This window comes from Poecile atricapillus, chromosome Z (genome assembly GCF_030490865.1).
Source record: "Poecile atricapillus isolate bPoeAtr1 chromosome Z, bPoeAtr1.hap1, whole genome shotgun sequence".
In the NCBI taxonomy this organism is placed as follows: domain Eukaryota; kingdom Metazoa; phylum Chordata; class Aves; order Passeriformes; family Paridae; genus Poecile; species Poecile atricapillus.
Window position 1 is genome coordinate 47,657,300 of NC_081289.1, and position 18,443 is coordinate 47,675,742.

Sequence of the window (18,443 nt, forward strand, 5' to 3'; positions counted from 1 at the left end):
CCTTCCAGGCAATCATCTAATTTAAGAGCACGATTACAATTCTTGAAAACACAGTGACAGGGTATATGCTTATAATGAGAAACTGGAAATGTCAGATCACCCCACAATTCACAGAATCAGAGTAATGACATTTACAGCCATCTCTGGACTTCACTAACTTTTAATGACAAATCATATAGACTACCTATTTATTCATAACTGCAAAAAAGAAATGGTAAAAGAGAACAAGAATTTTCAGATTTTAGAAGAGCTCTTCTGTGATAAGATAGATCAGTCCAACATAAACCCCTTCTCTCACTTTACCTCCATGACGAGTGTTTAGGGTGAGCTACTGTAAGGAAACAGCTCACAGACAGGAGAGACTGTGTAGGGGAAATGCCTTTCACTGCAGCTTTCTTAAGTGTGCCAATAAAAAAAGATCAAAACCCCCTGGGATTCTGGGGCTTCCACACAGAAGGCAAGTAATACCGCAGGCAAACAAAGGCATCCTAGACCTCAGAACCTATCCTAACACCATCAAGAGTTATGCTGTCCTGTCAAAGGGATTTTCCAGGAAATACATTAATGTCTTTGTAACACAGGCTAATTGTAGGCTATGTTCCAGAAGTATTCAGTGTGAAACAGTGCAGTGAAACAGCCCTCCCCTTCACAGGTCACTGCAGGGTCCTACTGCATTCTTTTCACAATGAATAAACTTGTATTTAAAAGCTTGCAGGGGATTTAATTTGCAAACACTTGCCACTTTCACCACAAAAACAACGATTTTATCAGAAGAGCAAAGCTCTTAACTCCTCTGGTACCTTTGCCATGGAAGGTTACAAACACTTCAGGATTTTAGCACATTATAGATCAGTTTTAGAACCCATTCTGTAAATGTCTATGAAGATTTGGTAGAGTTCAGGGTTTTGCTTTTAAAATAACTGACATTCTCAAGTTGTGAAAATAACCTAAAGAAATAAATTATTTTTCCCTCTCTCTAACAGTTCCAGTATGTTCTGTTATTCAGATTTTACACAGACTGGCACATTCACAAAGTACTTGGGGGCTATTTGGATGTAAATAGAAAAGCTATGGAGCAAGACAGATCCAGCTTAGATGTAAACAAGTTGGAACTGCTGGCAGCTGTGCTGTTACAAATAAAATTGCATTCCCTGGTGTCTTCTCACTTATCATTTTTGACAGAAGACCGTCCTGACTTCTCATAAACAGCATCGAAAAGGACAAATCACCTTGGGTGTCAGATTTGCCAGAATGGATTTGGTTGGTAGCTTACCACAAAGAAACAGAGGGTTATCTCCATTCCACATGGTGGGGAAAAACAATGCTCAGTCCAAGGGGTGGGGGCTTTACCTTATAGGCTGAAGTCTCATATAATCCTCATTTTTTAAAGTCTGGTTTAGATTTAAGAACCTCTCACACAAGATTTGTTTACATCAAAGCAGAAAGTAGAAATATCAGCATCCATTTTTAAAATGCATAATCCAATCCCAAACACAATGTAGGATGAGAAATACTTGAAAACAAAATCACTTTCCTACTGATCCCTGCTTTATAGCTACCCTTAGAGCCACATGCTGTTTTGTGCCAGACACAGAATGCTCTGGGATGGCAGGATGCTGTAGACAATGATGCCAGTGCTAGAAAACAACACAAAAGGAAAAAAAGAAAAAAAACTAGCAGAAAACCCCAGAATTATGCTGACATATAGGCACCTATTAATGAAATATCATTGTGCAACTGCGGGAGCAGAATTTGTCCCTGTAGCTGCTGAATCCTTTGATAATAAAGAAGCTCCAATGGATGTGGGAATTCTCTCTCACCCTGCAACTCTGGAGTGAAAATTTTTGGTGTGCATTATACTTCTATGTGAAAAATCAAGCAACGGAGAAACTTAAGGCATGGTAGGCCTGCCAGTGAGTATTCAGCAGTCTGATGTGTGATGAGCAGTAACAGCCTGTGAGCCATGAGTGGGAGGAGGAAGACACCCTGGTGTCAGCTGAGACTCCCTTTGGGTGAGGACAGGGGGGGTAGCAGCCATGGAGCAGATGGAGCAACTGGTTGGGCTGGATGAATGAGGGAGCTGGACTACAAATATCAGAAGCCTGTGATCACTGTGCTATGAAAAAATTCAAGTGTTGCAGTAGGAGGAATGCTCTAAAGCGCATGAGGCTGAGACAAACACTTTTAATTCTGTGGGCCTGGTAGACCTTGTGTGGCCGTCTGACTTGCATTTAAAGGATATTTTAGCTTAAGGACACATGGTGGACTTTTTAGTGAGTGTATGTCATATGGAAGTCAAAGCAGGAAAAAAATCCTTTATAAATTCCAGGCTTCCTGGCTGCTAAAGGCTCAACAGCTGACAGGGTATCCTCCTGGAAGTCACAAACCTCTTGAAGCTTAGTTAGTGTGCATGACACCAAATCTTCAGATTCCTGTCAAAACAATAAATCCAAAAATCAACCCTTATGAGAAATATTAAACCTAAAATATTCTAAATGCTATTAAAAAACAGTTTTTCCTTATTGTCTGGATCATCACACTTACTGGAAAGTAAAATATTCACTATCTTCTCTCAGACTAACTATGGTCTTACTTTTCTCCCTGATTCTTCCACCTTCCTTCCTATTTGTCCTCTTTCATTCTGTTCTTTTCCCATGGTGCAGTATGAATGCTAATTTATTAGAGATACTTAACTGCACTACCTAACCTATAATTTCCCATTATATGTATGTATATATGTTTTCTCCTGCTTGATACCCAACACCCCTTCTGGTATATTGTGTATTTGAGAAAACCATGAATTCTTGCTTTCTGAGCAGAGAGATTCATGATGAAATGTTTATATGTAGTATATTTCAGCAGTCAATTTTGGTCCTTGCTACTGGTCTTTCCCTCAATAGAAATGTGAATTTGCAAGGATACAAGAGGAGGTTAAACTATAATTAGTTAACTGATCATATGCAGTGAAGTATTTCTTCTTCACTAATCTTAGATCCTACACTGTCACTTTCTTCTCATTACACAAAGTAGGTGGGAATAGCACAGATGAGGCAGAAGGTGAACCTTATGTTAAAATGAGATAAGCAGGCTGGAGTAGTCACTATTCCACTGTGCAGTGTGTGCGAACACCCTAAACTGTCACATTGGCTTGAGCTCCTTGAGGCTAGAGAGAACAAACCCATCAAACTTAACCAGTCCAATTTTCTTTTTTTTTTTTTTTTTTTTGGGGGACTTTCCAGAATTTTCTCCCCCATCTGTTTTCCAATGGAAATGGCTCTGACATAGAATGTTATAATGGACCTTCTCTCCATTATCAGGAAGGAATACAGAGCTCCATGTCTGACTAGAAGCCCATTAACTAATTAGAGGGCAGGAGTACGTCTCCAGAAAGGGAAAGCTGGGAGAACTGCATTTGATTAGCCTTTTGAAGAGAATTTGCCTTCTCAATAAGGAGATATTATTGCTTCCTTCAGCAAGAGTCCAGAGAAGTCAGAACCGGACTCTTTTAGATGCATTGCGACAGCCACATGAGACAACAGACATCAGTTTTGACTCAGGAAATTCCAATTAGCTATTTAGGGGGTGCTTCTTACTATGAGGGTAGTCAAAGACTGGAAGAGTTGTTCTGAGAAGCTGTAGACTATATCCTGCAAAACATAAACAACTATATCATTGGTAAAATCAGCATCCATTTATTTATCCATTTATCCATTTATCCTCTACAACAGGCTCACTGCAATTTCTGGACTTGCCTCAAGTAGGGGTAATTGAGAGCCACTTGGAAAATTTAGTGGTGATGTCTACTGAAGGGAATGAGACAACATTAGCACATGGCATTAGTGCTAAAATCTTTACAGTGACTTCTACATTTCTATTTATCATTTGTTGTGTTGGAGATTAAGGTCTGGAAGGGATCCAAGACCTGAAAAAGCTCTTTGTACTTGGAAACCAGTCTCCACATTTGAGACTGCCAGATACATACTTCTCTGTCCATGAATGTCCTCTTTGATACTCTGGAGTTTTCCAGGCCCTAATGGTATTAGAACATTCAAATCTGACACGCTTCATTGAGTAGAAGAAAACCTGTTGAAAGTAAGAATTCTGATAAAGTCAGGAACTTCATGTCCCCAGATGACAGCTATTCCCCGTTCAAAAATCATATAGGCCTCAGCTGTTTCTGGTTCCCAATTCCCTTAAGTTTAATAAATAACATCTTTATAGCTTACAGTTCTTTCTAAACAGTAACAAGCACCTTTTTCTAGACAACACACCTTAGATACATAAAGTCCAGAGATTTAAAGGGCATCATAGCTACAGTTCAGATTAGCTGGAAATCACTTAGAATAGTTAACTTTCACAATACAATAAATGAAATAATAAATTAAAACAATACAGTGCAACAAATTTCACCTACTGCAGGTAAAATCATACTTTATATTTGCTGTATTTCAAAATGTTACTGCTGAGTACTTGGCTCTATAAACACTATTGTTACTGCTGCCTGCCTACTCTGGGCCTGAAATGTGTCAGAAGATTTATCTGCCTCATCAGCACTTTCTAAACACCCAGGCAGCCAATCGAAATGGGGAGGCATAACAGATGTGCCAACATCTGCTGCAGCAAGCATTTATCTGGAAATTGGAACATATAGCTGTAGATTCAAGCTCTTTCCCAGTTACAACTCTTTGTGTTGGACAGCCTAGATCTACAATTGTGTGAAGGCTATTTTGGGATATTAATTGAAATCAAGTGGAAAATGTAGGTTTTCAATTACATTTGTGAGAAATGTACCTTCCTGTAATTCAGTTTATGCCTTTCAGACAGCAAAGGCAAAATACTATGAAAAAGCTAATTTTAAAGTTGAACTTAGAAATTCTTAGAAAGCACTATTAAAATTCCATCCCATCCATGCTCTTGTTTACCTTGAGGTACTCACAAATTAAAATATGTATAGTTAAAATATGCAAATTTTTATCACATATATGTGTCAATAAATCAAGCACATGAAGCAATAGGAAATTACTTTTGAAACACATTTTCCTGGCACCAAAATGAGGTCTATGGGCACCATATCCATGCTGAGTTTCAGCTGTTCAAGCTTCTGTTGCACACGGAATGCCCTCTACCCCCAAACACATACTTGTGCAGATTGATAAAATCATGAGATGAAATACAAAGCAAACTCATCTTCTGCTTTTTGATGCACAATACAGTTTCACCTGTATTCCTGCTCACCAAACCATGCCCTCTAGGAATGACTATCACATTCTCTTTGAAGAGATCCCTCATTAAATAAAAAAGCAAACTTCCATAGAAAAGGCCTCTCCTGCTTTTTTTTTTTATTTCTCCTCTGAAGGCTCAGCATGCATAATACTGAAACCTTGTTTTAAGTCCAGTTTATTGTAAAAGGTTCCCTCTTGCTAGGGGGATTCAGCCCATGCTTCCTTGTGCTCTAGGATTTCCTAGGGTATTAAGCTTTAAAATAGCAACACTATAATACACTGATTAACATGACTTAGGCTATTCTTAAAAGAATATATAAAATAAATTATTCCCTCCCATCTTTTGTCTGTATAGCTGGATTTCATGTTTCCAAGACAGACTACACGAACATTCAAGTAGAAGGCATATGAAAAATAGCATTAATAAAACCCTTAGAAACATTTTGACTGTAAAGCATATATGGAAGTATGTGGGATAATAATGTAAGAACTGTCTAAACAAAGAATTTCTCCAAAACAGAAGATTTATAATCCACAGATTTCCATAAATATGAAAATATTGCCAGCACCTTTCTCTTCCTTCACTGACTGAAAAACACATTCCATACATTGTAATGCTGCCCAGCAATAAAGTGTTGCTGAACTAAAGCCACTTTTCTTCATTTTCCTGGAAACACATCAGCTCTGACAACAAGTAAGAATTTTTATTAGCTACCAGGTGAAGTAAGGAATAACCTTGTGCTTGTTTTATGAAATCATGAAACAGAATGAATATCATTGACTTGATATATTTTTCTCCTGTTTTAAAACACAATAAATGGTAATAACCTTGATAAATTTGTTAGTGCCAATTTTGTGTCTTTTTCTTCCCATTTTCTCATGAGGCTCTGCAGCTGTGGACACAATTCAAACCCATAAATTGGGATATTCATTACTTAGGGGAGGTGAGATGACAGCAACTTGATTCACTTTGAACGTCAGAATTTTCTGATGATATACAGCAATACACTCAAAATCAACGAACAACTGTGGCGCAAATTACCCTGACTGCCTTCTATCTAAATGACCCAATGACTAACAAGGAAGAAGAGTAATTTAATGGCCAAAAAAAGAGATGCATTACAATTAAAGGCTTCTGGCTTTTACTGCCAGTTCTGCCACTGATTAACTTGGCAAGTGTCTCAATACAACTGTCCTTAGTTCACCTGCTTGTGAATCCATGTAGAAATATAGGACATCATAACACTGAAGAACCTCAATTGAATGGTTCTGTTTAATTTATTTATACTTGAAGAGTGACTTCAGTACTTAAAAGACTGAAAGAAAAGGGCTGCTCCTTTTATCAATCCTTTGCTCATTTATAGTGTACAATTGGCCACAGTTAGGGAGAAATTCCATTTATTACTGTATGTGTTCAAATTATACTGATGTAAATTCATGGATGTTTTAAAAATAAAAATTCCAGTGAAAAGACATAATAATATGCTGTTTTATGACAAATGCATGCTCAAACAGTCTTCTTTTAATTATTATTCAGTGTTATTGAAAAAAATACAGCAAAAAATATTCCAGTGCCGCTTTCCCCTTTCAACTGTGACCTTGTCCATTTTCAGTCAATAGTTGCAGTCAGCTGGGTCACAGGCTGGGTGTTTGCCACTCAGAGCTCTTTTGAGTTAAAAGGAAGAAATCAGAAGGAAAGGTTTTAGAAACCCTGATCATTGTAGTGCTTCCTCAGGTCCAACTGAAACCAGCCTAATAATCTATTTACTTATCCCGGAGAATTCCTCACAAAAGAGCTTTAAAACGCAGTCCATTTCTTCTCTTTATATTTATATGATAGAACAGGTGGAATGGGGGAAAAAAGGCAAATCACCACAAGTCCCCCCAAACCAGACTCTTCTAAGAAACCAAGACCACAAACTACAGTCACACAGTGAACAGAAATCTGTTCAGTTCCTTCATTATATTTTTTATCAGTAGGTACCATATAATATTAAGAATTGCCACTAAAAATTAGAATAATTGTGTCAGTAAATGCCTCTATACCATGGGCTAACCATGATTCAGCCATAAGTGCTAGGTCTGAACCAAAGGTCAGAAAATAAACATAGTGTGCTAAATCTCTCTCCTGTGATAACAGACAGAGAGTTGGGGTTGTTGAGCCTGGAAAAAAGGAAGCTTCAGGAAGAGCTTTGAGCAGCCTTCCAACACCTAAGGGGGACTACAAGAGAGCTGGAGAGGGACTTTATACATGGGCATATCATGCTAGGGCAAGGGGTAAGGGCTTTAAAATGAAAGAGGGCACATTTAAATTAGATGTTAGGAACAGGTTCTTCACTATGAGGGTGGTGAGACATCCCGAGAAGCTGAGGATGCTCCATCCCCAGCAGCGTTCAAGGCCATGGTGGATGAGGCTTTGAACAACCTGGTCAAGTGGGAGGTATACCTGCCAATGGCAGGGATTGAAACTAGATTATCTTTAAGGTCCCTTCCAATCCCAGCTATTCCACGATTCTACGATGAAGTCCCAAATTATCTACGCCCACTTTGAGCTGTCAGTTCAGTCCCTTCACTGTTGTCCTGGAAACCGAAGCCTTCTGATAATGTTCTCATAGTTTTAGTTACTTTCCCATGAAAGTTATACAAATATAAGTTGTTTATCACATTCCTTCTAAGAAACATCTTTTGATGGATGTTTTGTATGACCAGTGTGCTTGGGAAAGTGGTAACTTGATTGTCCAATTCCTGGTCATTGTCGAGAATCTATAAATACTGGAGTCAGAGAATAAAGGCACTGTTTTTTCTGTTCTGACACTGAGAAGTGTTCATGTGAATAATTTTGTGTCCTCTAGTGACACTTCACCACAACAGCAGCTTCATAAGGTAAGGCATGTGGTGAGAATCATCTGCTTTTTCCATTTAAAAACTACTACAAACTACTACACAGCAAGCTTGTTCTTATTTCTCCTACCATACCAGTCAGGTCTAGTGACAATGGAAAGACACAGCCTTGTCTACCATTTTAGCTCTTCTAAACTACAACACCCATATCTCTATAAGGATCCATATTTCTTGAAGCCTTCTCTTTTAAATTATGTCTGGTGGTTGTTGAATTCAAAAGCTGCTCTTTATTTCCTAGAGGTGCATTTTGTGATTTATCTCCAATTTTAAGAAGTTCAGGGTAAAATATAAAGACTCAAACCACAGTAGGAAATACAGTAAATAAAACAAGCACAACCTGATAGCTGGCTTCATTGTGCAGCAGCACTCATCAAGGAACAAAATGAAAGAGGCTGACGGCAGCAATCAGCCGTGCTGGCAGTGTGTGCACAGAAGCTGTTTCCATAAAAACTGTTTGTTCAGGTGCTAGCAATTGAGGAGAAGTTCCAGTTGTGCTGCTGCAATCTCGGGTAATGCTCACACAGGGGTGTTTGCAGACTATCAGAGCTCTGGAGGGAGCTGTTACAGGCTATCAGCTCAGTAATCCTCATGTTAAAAAGGCCTTAAATATGTATTTACAAGATAGACAGACCTGTTTGTTTTATTGGTTAAGTAATCCACATATTGAAAACATCTTAAATAGAAATACACCAGGCAGGCAGGTCTCTCCTGGACTAATGCAGCAATGCTGGGCTGTTCAGAACATCACTGAGACCACTCTTCAGTGGCCCATGAGACCTTCATCCCTTAAATACTTATAGATGTTCAAGTAACTTCATTCAGATAAACAGCCTCGCTCAGACTGCTAATCTGAAATTACTCCTTCTTTATTTTTAAGGAAAAGATGCCAATAAAAATCAATCACTTCAGAAGTATAATGTCACAGAACTGGTAAATTTGAATTTGCTTCTGAAATACCTCCCCTCATCACAATGGGATGAGTACTACTGGAAGAGGGAACCAGTGTGTTGCACTGTATCTACTGTAGTGCTCAGATACAGTAGAAGAAACAAGGAGAGTAGGGCAAAATTTTCCCCTACGCAACTTTTAAGTGTCCACTGGAAAGATTCTGAAAGGTTTCTGGTTTATCTCAGTTCAAGGCCCATTTTTAGTTGTTTGTGAAAACAGCTGACAGCATCTGATCCAGAAACGCTCAAGTCAATAGGAAACCTTAGGAATTTCAGCAGATCTAGATCAGGCCAGTAGTAAACTTGAAGGACTAATCTAAATTTACAGTTAACCGATTTATGAGGGCAAATACTTAACAAAACATTTAAATGAATGGCTGTGCATAACCATAAATTTGCATTTGCATTCAACATGCATAAATACACATTTATTTCCTTATTCTGATGGAAAAATCTGTCCCTTTGGTCTACAAATCAGAACATGATCTTAAGAGTAATAATTTTTGCCCTGAAGTATTAACCAACCCTCAGAGCACTATGTGTTGCTGTGCTTAGGAGGAGGATGATGTAGTAAAACAACTTGCATATGAATATTTTTATTTCCAGAACTCCTATTTTCTATAAAACAGGAAGAATCCACATAGCATGTGTGTAGTTTCTAGCTTATGCTGCAAGTGGGAAAAATCTCACATGGCTTTTTCTCAAAATACCATGTCTCTTGTGGCTGCTCTTTCCTCCAAGAACTCTTATCTTTTCATTGCCTGGACACAAAAGGCTCCATAAAACATGACCACAGAAACATTTTACCTGCACATGATTCACGTGGCTGTCTGTACATTTACTGACATGCACAAACTTTCTGAGCAAAAAAGTAACATAAAGCGGCTCCGTGGTTTCTAAGTGAAGAGCATCAGAAAACCTCAAAATTTCACAGAGGGCCAACTCTATCCTAAGCAACTTTTTACTGGTCTTAAAAGTGTCCCAATTAGTCAGGACCAGCATTGGTGTGCATTAGAACTAAAGCCATCAGACACAGGTGGGCTAACACAATGGCTGCCATTCTCCCTTTTTCACTCTGAAATGTTTCCCTCCTGACATGATGGACTGTTGATATAATTTTCCAGGCTCCTGAAAGCTGAAACAATCACTTGTGCCTAAAAATGAAAATAATCAGAGCTGGAAAGTCTTTCAGACCATTATTGTGGTTTCCTTTGTGCTTCCACATTGACTAACATCCGACCTTCCTCCAAAAAACAACCCCTCAATGTTGACAGCAAATTTTAGTCTTCCTCATATATGCAGCAACAGATAATTCAATCCACTGCTATTCCTCCTCAAGGATGTCTGCTTTTGTTGTTTGGAAGAAGCATTCAGCTGGAAATGATAATATTTTCCTATCTGAGATGTTGTAATCCCCTAGCAGAAAGCAATCACTTCCTATTCTGCTTTTGCTCAAAGGCTACTTCAGTACATACATGGTATGAAGGTCTCTGGCCTTGGATAAAGACCTGTTGACTAAACAATACTATCAGCTTGTAACATCTTATTTTCTTTCTCATTAGACTGAATGCATAGGACCAGACATTAGTGATACTTCCTTTTGACCAGTTGTGTCTTTACAACATTCCTTGTTGGTTACCTTCTTTCTAAAACTTCCTTTTTACTGTCCCATCATTTAAATTACTCTGACCCCTAGATTTCTCTATTACTGTTAATGTTCCAAACCAAGTATACAAAGTTTCTCTCTCCTGGAGAGTAGGTTCGGACATGCTATTAAGTAAGTGCACAACCATTAGCTTGTTTACTCCTCCCTAGCACCATTTTAGAGCAATGTTTAACACAGATTTACTGGGGAAATGCCTTTAGTCATTCCACCTCTTTGGTACCAGCAAGTGTGATGTATAATGTAAACCCACTTGATAAAATTCCAGCAGCAGAAAGACACTCATAGTCAGGCTGGGTGGGTTTTCCTGAATATCTCTGGCTCTCTTTCAGTGATATTGACTGTAAGTCCAAAGGAGCACTTACAGTTCAGTCCATTCCTGCTTCTTAAAATCCTCAGGAGTACCTGGCTATGCAAGAATTGCAAATCTTTTGACGCCTTTCTGCCAATACTCACTGATGCTGGCTCTGCCTTCATCTTAATATCTACCAGCAATTCATATTTCTTCTAGTGGCAACAAAAGGATGCTCAACTTGGCAAATGACAAACCCCAAGCTTCATCATCCTCCCAACCATTTGTTTAAAGCATGGTACTGTATGGAGTCTAATGAACCTCCCTGGGAGCTCATCCTTCCAAGACAATTGGCTCATACTTGAGTTCATTGCATTGTGACAATCTGATCACAGCCCACTGGGCTTTTCTAGCATACAGCTGGAGTAGAAGACTCTTAGAAGTGTCTAATCCTACCACTTCAAGTAGCAGTAGTAGTAGAAGTAGCTCTCCCCAGTGCTGGCTATTGAATATGATCCTCCTCTTGGTCTCTTATGGTGTAGCTCAGGTATTTAAACACTAGCACATATTTGTAAGCAAGAACCAAAGTGATGAGAGTTTTTCAGGACATTCCCTTTCTTGGGAAACACTTTTGTTCCCAGCAACCCATTTGATAGTCATCTTATTTCCTTACTTCCTAATTTGGCTGCATATTTTGTGTTTGCATCTCAGAACAGATGCATTCTTCATTTACAAACCATTTTAGGAAATAATGAGGTGTTGTTCTAGTTTTTTTCTGCTCACTATCTTGCTTCAATTCCTTTCTGAAATCTCCAGGTTTAGTTTTTAATCCATTTAAAAATTTTTGTGTTTGCCATGGAGACCTGTGAGCTACTTACCTCCATCTTTTTGTACAATGGGAAAGCTAATCTGCATTTTGGAAATGGAACCATGCTCTTGACACCAGACTTTTTTTTTTTTGCTTTTTGATTTGTGTGGTTATCTAAAGTTCAACCAGAAAGTTGTTACAAATTAAAAAACAATGATAAAATCAAGGAACTCTCATAAAATCCTCCTTCTAAATACAGCACAGTGATAACAATAAACCTCTTTTCCCTAAACACAGGAGAAATCAATCAGTGTGAGATAGAGAGCACACTGTGGTTCTTCCATCCAGCCTGCAGACAGAGGGGTAGCATGAGCAGGGCTTCTGCACCCCTTCTCCCCGCTGCTTTTACCCTTAGATGGTGGATAAGATGCGTTAAAAATCTAGAAACAAAGCAACACACTTTTGAGACAATATTAATATAGGAAAAATAAAAGCTGGTCTTTAATTGGTGGCCTCCAGAGGAAACTGAGGAAAAATGCTCACATCACATAGGGTGAAAACTTTTTTTTATAAGTTTGGTAAATTAGCATATTGCCAAGAATCCCCAGTAAGAAGCACAGGTGATGAGATAATTCCCTGACTTGATTCAACCTGTTCTGGAGCTCCCTTCTTCTAGTTGTTTATAGGAAGATCTTGGGACTGTAGCTTGTCCTTGGTTGCCAGAAGAAGCAAGGTTAGGATAGGGTCTTTGGAATTTGTTTTGTCTTTCTGTCTATCAGGGTAGGAAAAATGCTGGAGTTAGTTAGGGACTATATGTCTATAAAATAATTGTCTACAGAGCTACAAATCTATGAAGAACATATAAATGCAAGAATTCTTTTGGCATCAGATGGACAGTGATAATTTTTTTTTCATATTTTGTCCTTTTTTCTCTTCCCAAATACTTGAGCATTTTTTTCCTTCCTTTCTCTTCTGCTGCTACAACAGAGGAACTTGTGGAGCTATGCTGGAAATTAGATCAGGCAGCAACACCTCTAAAATTCTATTTTAAAATAAAAATTGGATTAGTTCCCTTCTGCAGAGGAACTGAGTGGCCACAGCAGAGTACGCCTAAGACAATAGTGTTGTAGGGACCATGACAGCATTGGAGCACAGCTTTTACTCCACCCCCTGTCCAGCTGAGAAGTCTGCTGAGAACTGAGAAGTCCCTTTTGACACTGTGACTCTTTTCTGGGATGGAGATACAACTCTGAGGACAATGCTCTCAGTTTTTCCAGTTCACTGGTTATTGCAAGGGAGCTTAATAATGTCTTACAAGGATCAGAAACAGCAGATAATACAACCAGTGAGTAACCTAAACCATAATATTACCATATGGGCTTAAACTTTGGGAATGTCTTTCATATTTAGAATTCTGCTAATTAAAGGCTTTGAGATGTTCTTGTTCCTCCTATAAACTTATATATTTAGTAGAAAACATTCTTCTCAAAGGCGTCTAGACAGTTTTTTTCCCATTTAAATTTCACATGAAACACTTTATTTCAGTCGTAGTGAATATGCCTTGGGCAACTGAATCACAGCTGACAGCAAATTAATGACTATGATGGTGTGATTAGCAGAGAATACAGGCAACTGAGAACCTGCCCAAAATTTTACTGTTGTCACAATATTTATGCCAGCCATTTTTAGGGATAAATAATGGCCACAAAGAGGACTTGATTGCACTAGGTAGACTCTCAAAAAATTGTCATTGATATTCTTATTAAGTGATGATAATTATTTTGCCATTATTTTAGCATGTAAAAAAAACCCTCTTTCTAGATGCTTACATTACTAATTAATTTAATTATTTCCAGAAAATATAGTTTCTCTTACATTTCAGGAACAGGTATCATGAACAAACACACTTGACAGAGAAATTTAATATTATATTACACAGGGGGAGTCAAAATAGAACTTAAAGTTTAGACTCTTATGCTGTGAGATACCACACCAAAATCCAACTGGGAAGAAATAATCTTTTCATTTATCCCTAGCAATGATTTTTTGAGGAGTTCAAATAAAAGTTTGCTTGCTCTGATGAGATTCACTAAGTAGATGTTATTTGATTTTTCAGATTCCCCTGTCTGCTAGAGGAGCAATGGGCTGAACTTGCAGTTGAGTGTCTTAGATGCTAAAGACACAATAAAAGGGAACTCACTGCATATTTGCCAAAGCCTTTGCCTTTCATTTAATTTCCAAATGCCATATCCAGTTATATGAAACCTTTAAAAAGGCTCCTTAAGGTAGAGCAAACAGGACAATAGGATGTTTCTAATCTTGTATTAAAGATTTTTAATTATTTATAATCATTCTTACTTAAAATACAGTAACTTGAACTTATGAAAAGACTCAGCACTGTTTAATAATAAAAAGAACCATCTGCTTCTTATGCCTGTCCCTATAAATATTTTGTTACTAGATGACAGCGGAAAACATGAAAAGCTAATGACTGACTGACAAGTAGACTATTTAGATATTGAAATGAAAATCTAATGAAGAGCATCATCACTAATCACATGTTATCATTTTGGGAAGTTTCACACAATGATTTTCAAGTGACTCAGAGACACATCCACCCTTGTCACCAGAGAGTGCAATACATTAGCAGTAAAGAGAGATTTGTGGTACAGAGCACAGTCTCTTATCTTTGCAATACTTACAATGTCAAATATCAAAGAGCAAGTAATAAAAACCATATTCATTTTCCAATTTGAAGCGTGGTCTTACAAACACTCAAGCACATACCCAAATATCTAGAAGACTGATTTCTAAGACATGAAATACAAGGACAATTCATTCTTAAAATTTGAGTCAGGAGGGAGAAAGCAAGCAAGCTTCCAGTAACCTTTTGTAACTGTGGAAAAGCCTGATTTAAAGTGTTAAATCTACTAAAGAGAAACATTTGAGTTGCAGTTTCCAGTGCACAAAGACAGAGCATGTTTAAAAAGCCTCCTAGACTTGTATGTAGTTACCCACTGCATAATTCTGCTTTCAAATTTCACATCTTTAGCCTAACTCCATTAAATCCCGTGACATCACACAGGTATAACACAAAATGTTATGTTTTTTGTAATGATTTTTAAGAAATATTCCCACTCTTCTATTTCTCAGAGGAGCCTGCTATCAGGTGTGTAAATGCCGTATCTGTAATAACAGAAAGAGAGGGTGGAGTGTGCCCATGATCTTACCTCATACTCAAAGTCCTCTGCTCTATCTGCATCAGCGGGCAGGCTGGAAAGATACTCATTACCTTCATAAAATTCATGCTCCACCGGGTGAAGAGAATGGCAGCTATGTGGAACAAAGCAGTACAATAACAGTAGATGAGACAATATGTTCTTTTAAAATTAAAAGGTGATAAGCCCACCTCACCCCACTACCACTGTCACCTCTCCTCCCCCCACCCCATTCTGCTGCCAACCCAGCCTCATTTCATAGTTTTCTCATCTCAGCAGTGCCACTCTGAATGGCCTGACAACCTGAAAGGAACATTACCAAGAAGCAGCACATGCTGTTTTCTTTGCAAAAGCTCATGCTCTGGCTGAGTTAATTTTTCTAGGCTCATCTTTAGGCAGATTTACACAGGGTGATTTCTTAGAAGGGTCTGGTTTGGGCCAAACTACTTCACTGTGAAATTTTTTGATTCCTTACACTCATTAAGTTACCTAACTCCAGATTCAGGAGCTGTGTCATGGCTGGGGGCAACTCACCTGGTCACAGTCTTGAACAATCTACAGACCATAACAGGCTCACAAACTGTTCAAGAATTGTGTAAAATAACTTGCATTATCCTCCTGTGCTAAAGTGGTAACAACACAGTGAAGTGCACTTGAGCAACTGCACAGTTACAAATGTCAGTAAACTGTACTGTTAAATGGGTTTGGAACAAAAAGAATGAGGTCTTTACAACATCTTTAGACCCAAGGCTGGATCCCAGCCATGCAGTATCCTGTGTGGATCTATCTTAGCAGAGGCTGAAAACTCTACCCCATGCTGAGGGCACAGGGACTTCAATCACTGTAGGCCACAGTTTAGAAATACCACTAAAAATTCAGAAATACATATATCCTTTTCCTTGCTGTGCAGCAGTCAGCAGTAAGTCAAATCCATCTAACCAAGAACTTCTAAAAATGGACCCACATCAAAGTCAAAAGTGGCACGTTCTGCATTAATTCATTTTTGCAGAGACACACAACATGCAAGCAAATCAGTGAAAAAGCTCTAGGGCTATCATAGTTTTGCAGGCTACAGAGGGTCTGTAGGGCCACCTGTGGTCAATCATTACACGGTGTTATTTATGAGCTGGAGTCAAAAGAGGAAGAACCCTACACTCTACTTATGTATAAGCACCACCTGCTGGTGTTTGCATCTAATTCAGTTCCAAAGAGATAACTTAATTCATATATTTTTGCCGTATGACAGCTAAAATAGTACTTTTTGATCTCTATACTTTTGGAATTGTTTTGCTTTTGATAAAGGGACCTTTATATTAAACCACTTGATATTTTTTTGTATAAAATTAGGAAGAAAACAAGACAAGCTCTTTCTAGGTCTGAAGAAGCCTTCTTGGTTTGGAACACAGAAGTGGTTTTCTTCTCAACTAGGGCTTAGCTTTGGATGAATAGACAAATAAACAGAAAATAAGCATGGCTGAGATTCCTTCCTGTAGCCCTGATCTACAAACAGAGGAAAGCTGTCACTAAAGCCTGAATGTGATAGTGGTTATCAACAACATGTTTTATTTATTTATTTTAAATGTTCCCAAGACTTTTTTGGGGGAAGGCTAGAAGACCATCACTGCAACGCCTCAATCCCACAGGTAAACAGCAGAAAAAGATAAACCATACCTATCCGAAAGTAGAAAAGGGCAGATATCAGGAACTGGTGGTGTGGAAGGCCTTAGCTTGGCCAGAGCCATAATATGCTCAAAGGTGATGTCAGTCTGAGTGCTGGCATCCATAAACCGAACATCCTGAGAGCTGCTGTGAGCTTTGGCAGCTGGGGCTCGTCGTAAAACCTGAACTACAATGGGCTCCTTGGCATTGCGGAAAGCTTCCACCGCTTCTTCATGAGTGGCCTTGGAGAGGTCCTTCCCATTGACCTAGAGAAAAACAAGAATACAGCAAAGGTGAGAGAAAAGGCATCATAAAAACATGGGGGTAAAATATAGGGGGATGAATTATTTGTGCAGTACATCAAGCCACTTGATGACATTTGGTATCCATACAGAAAGGAATATACAGCTGGGAGGAGAAATAAGTTCTTTAATCTTTGCCAGAAATTAGAAATGGTTTAAACTCTTCCATAACTGTCCCACCCAATGGAATCCAAACACAGCAAAGAAATGACAATATTTAGAAAGTAATTAAAAATTATTTATCTTATCCTGTTTTATTAATTTTGTAAAATACAGCTAAAATAGGAGGGGTGCCTTTACATTTAAATTTCAGCATTTTCTGTGGCATGCAATTGTTTTAAAGGATTTCTGGCACTGTTATTAATGCAGATGTCAATAAACATGTATCTGATGTTTAAAAAGAAACAAGGCAAATCTTCAGTGTTTTGTCACTTATCTCCTATGGCTATTACACAACCATTAAGACTAAAGATAGGAAGATTTGACTAGCACAGTCAGCTGCTGCTCTTTCAAGGAAAGGGAACTAACTCAAGAAATAATTTGCAATGAACAGACAAATAATCAACCAGAGAAAATTACATTGCAAATGTAGCATAGCTTGGCAAAACTAAAAGGCTGTGCCAAGGTTTCTCTCTGCTACAGCCAAAGCAGCAAATTCCTCCTGGTCTAGATGAGGCCTTAGGGTATTAAAAATGTAACTGCAAAGTTTGATTATGCTAAATTTATATGAATTCAGGTGTTTGGGGCAAGATTTGCAAGCATCAGCCCACTACAAAATGTGAAGGCTGATTGGTCAATAGCAGGCAGTAGCTAAGCCCTTGAACACAGGGCTTCCACAGCCAATACCATTCTGCTGTTTCCAGAGCACTGGGACCACTGCTGACTGCTACACAGGACCTAACTGTTGTGAGCTACTGTGAAAATGAGATTAACATGTGCTGAGGTAGAAAGGTTTTCTAGTAAGAAATGTGACTATCTGATGGTACCAAAACCATTAAATTAATTAAATTAATTGATTAAAACTTATATTCCTGGGAAAACTTCTACACTGCCAGTGAATCAGAAATAGGATTCTGCTGCAAGGTCATGCTCAAATTATCTTCTTTGTATAGACAACAACTCATAAAACTTCATAAAACTTAATGAACTAAGTCTAAACCCTCCGCAGAAATGGGACTGACCCCATAAATTACTTTTCCCCAATGTTTGCAAATATTGGTTGAAATGAAAATTTCTTTGCCACATCACTCCTTCATTCAAGAAATTCTTGGAAATGTCAATAAGGACAAAGGCAAACAGGAACAATGTCAGCAAACTCAAAAGAACCTCAGTAACTTAGCAGCCTTTAGTAACATTTTGAAGCAACCTGTGCAACCATAGTCCCATCATATTTATGTGCACAGATACTGCTGACCATTAATTTATATTGAT

General features: G+C 38.4%; 1 protein-coding gene across 2 annotated transcripts in view; it reads right to left on the reverse strand.

The window, feature by feature from the left end:
- Nucleotides 1-18,443, reverse strand: part of LOC131573001 (PDZ domain-containing RING finger protein 4-like) — a 240,714-nt gene that overhangs the window by 22,993 nt on the left and 199,278 nt on the right. For both annotated transcript variants that reach the window (XM_058826495.1, XM_058826496.1), the window contains 2 exons: nucleotides 16,723-16,976; nucleotides 15,064-15,166 (listed from right to left, as the gene is read on the reverse strand). In XM_058826495.1, coding sequence (XP_058682478.1) covers nucleotides 15,064-15,166; nucleotides 16,723-16,976 — 357 coding nt within the window. The remainder of the gene's footprint in view (nucleotides 1-15,063; nucleotides 15,167-16,722; nucleotides 16,977-18,443) is intronic.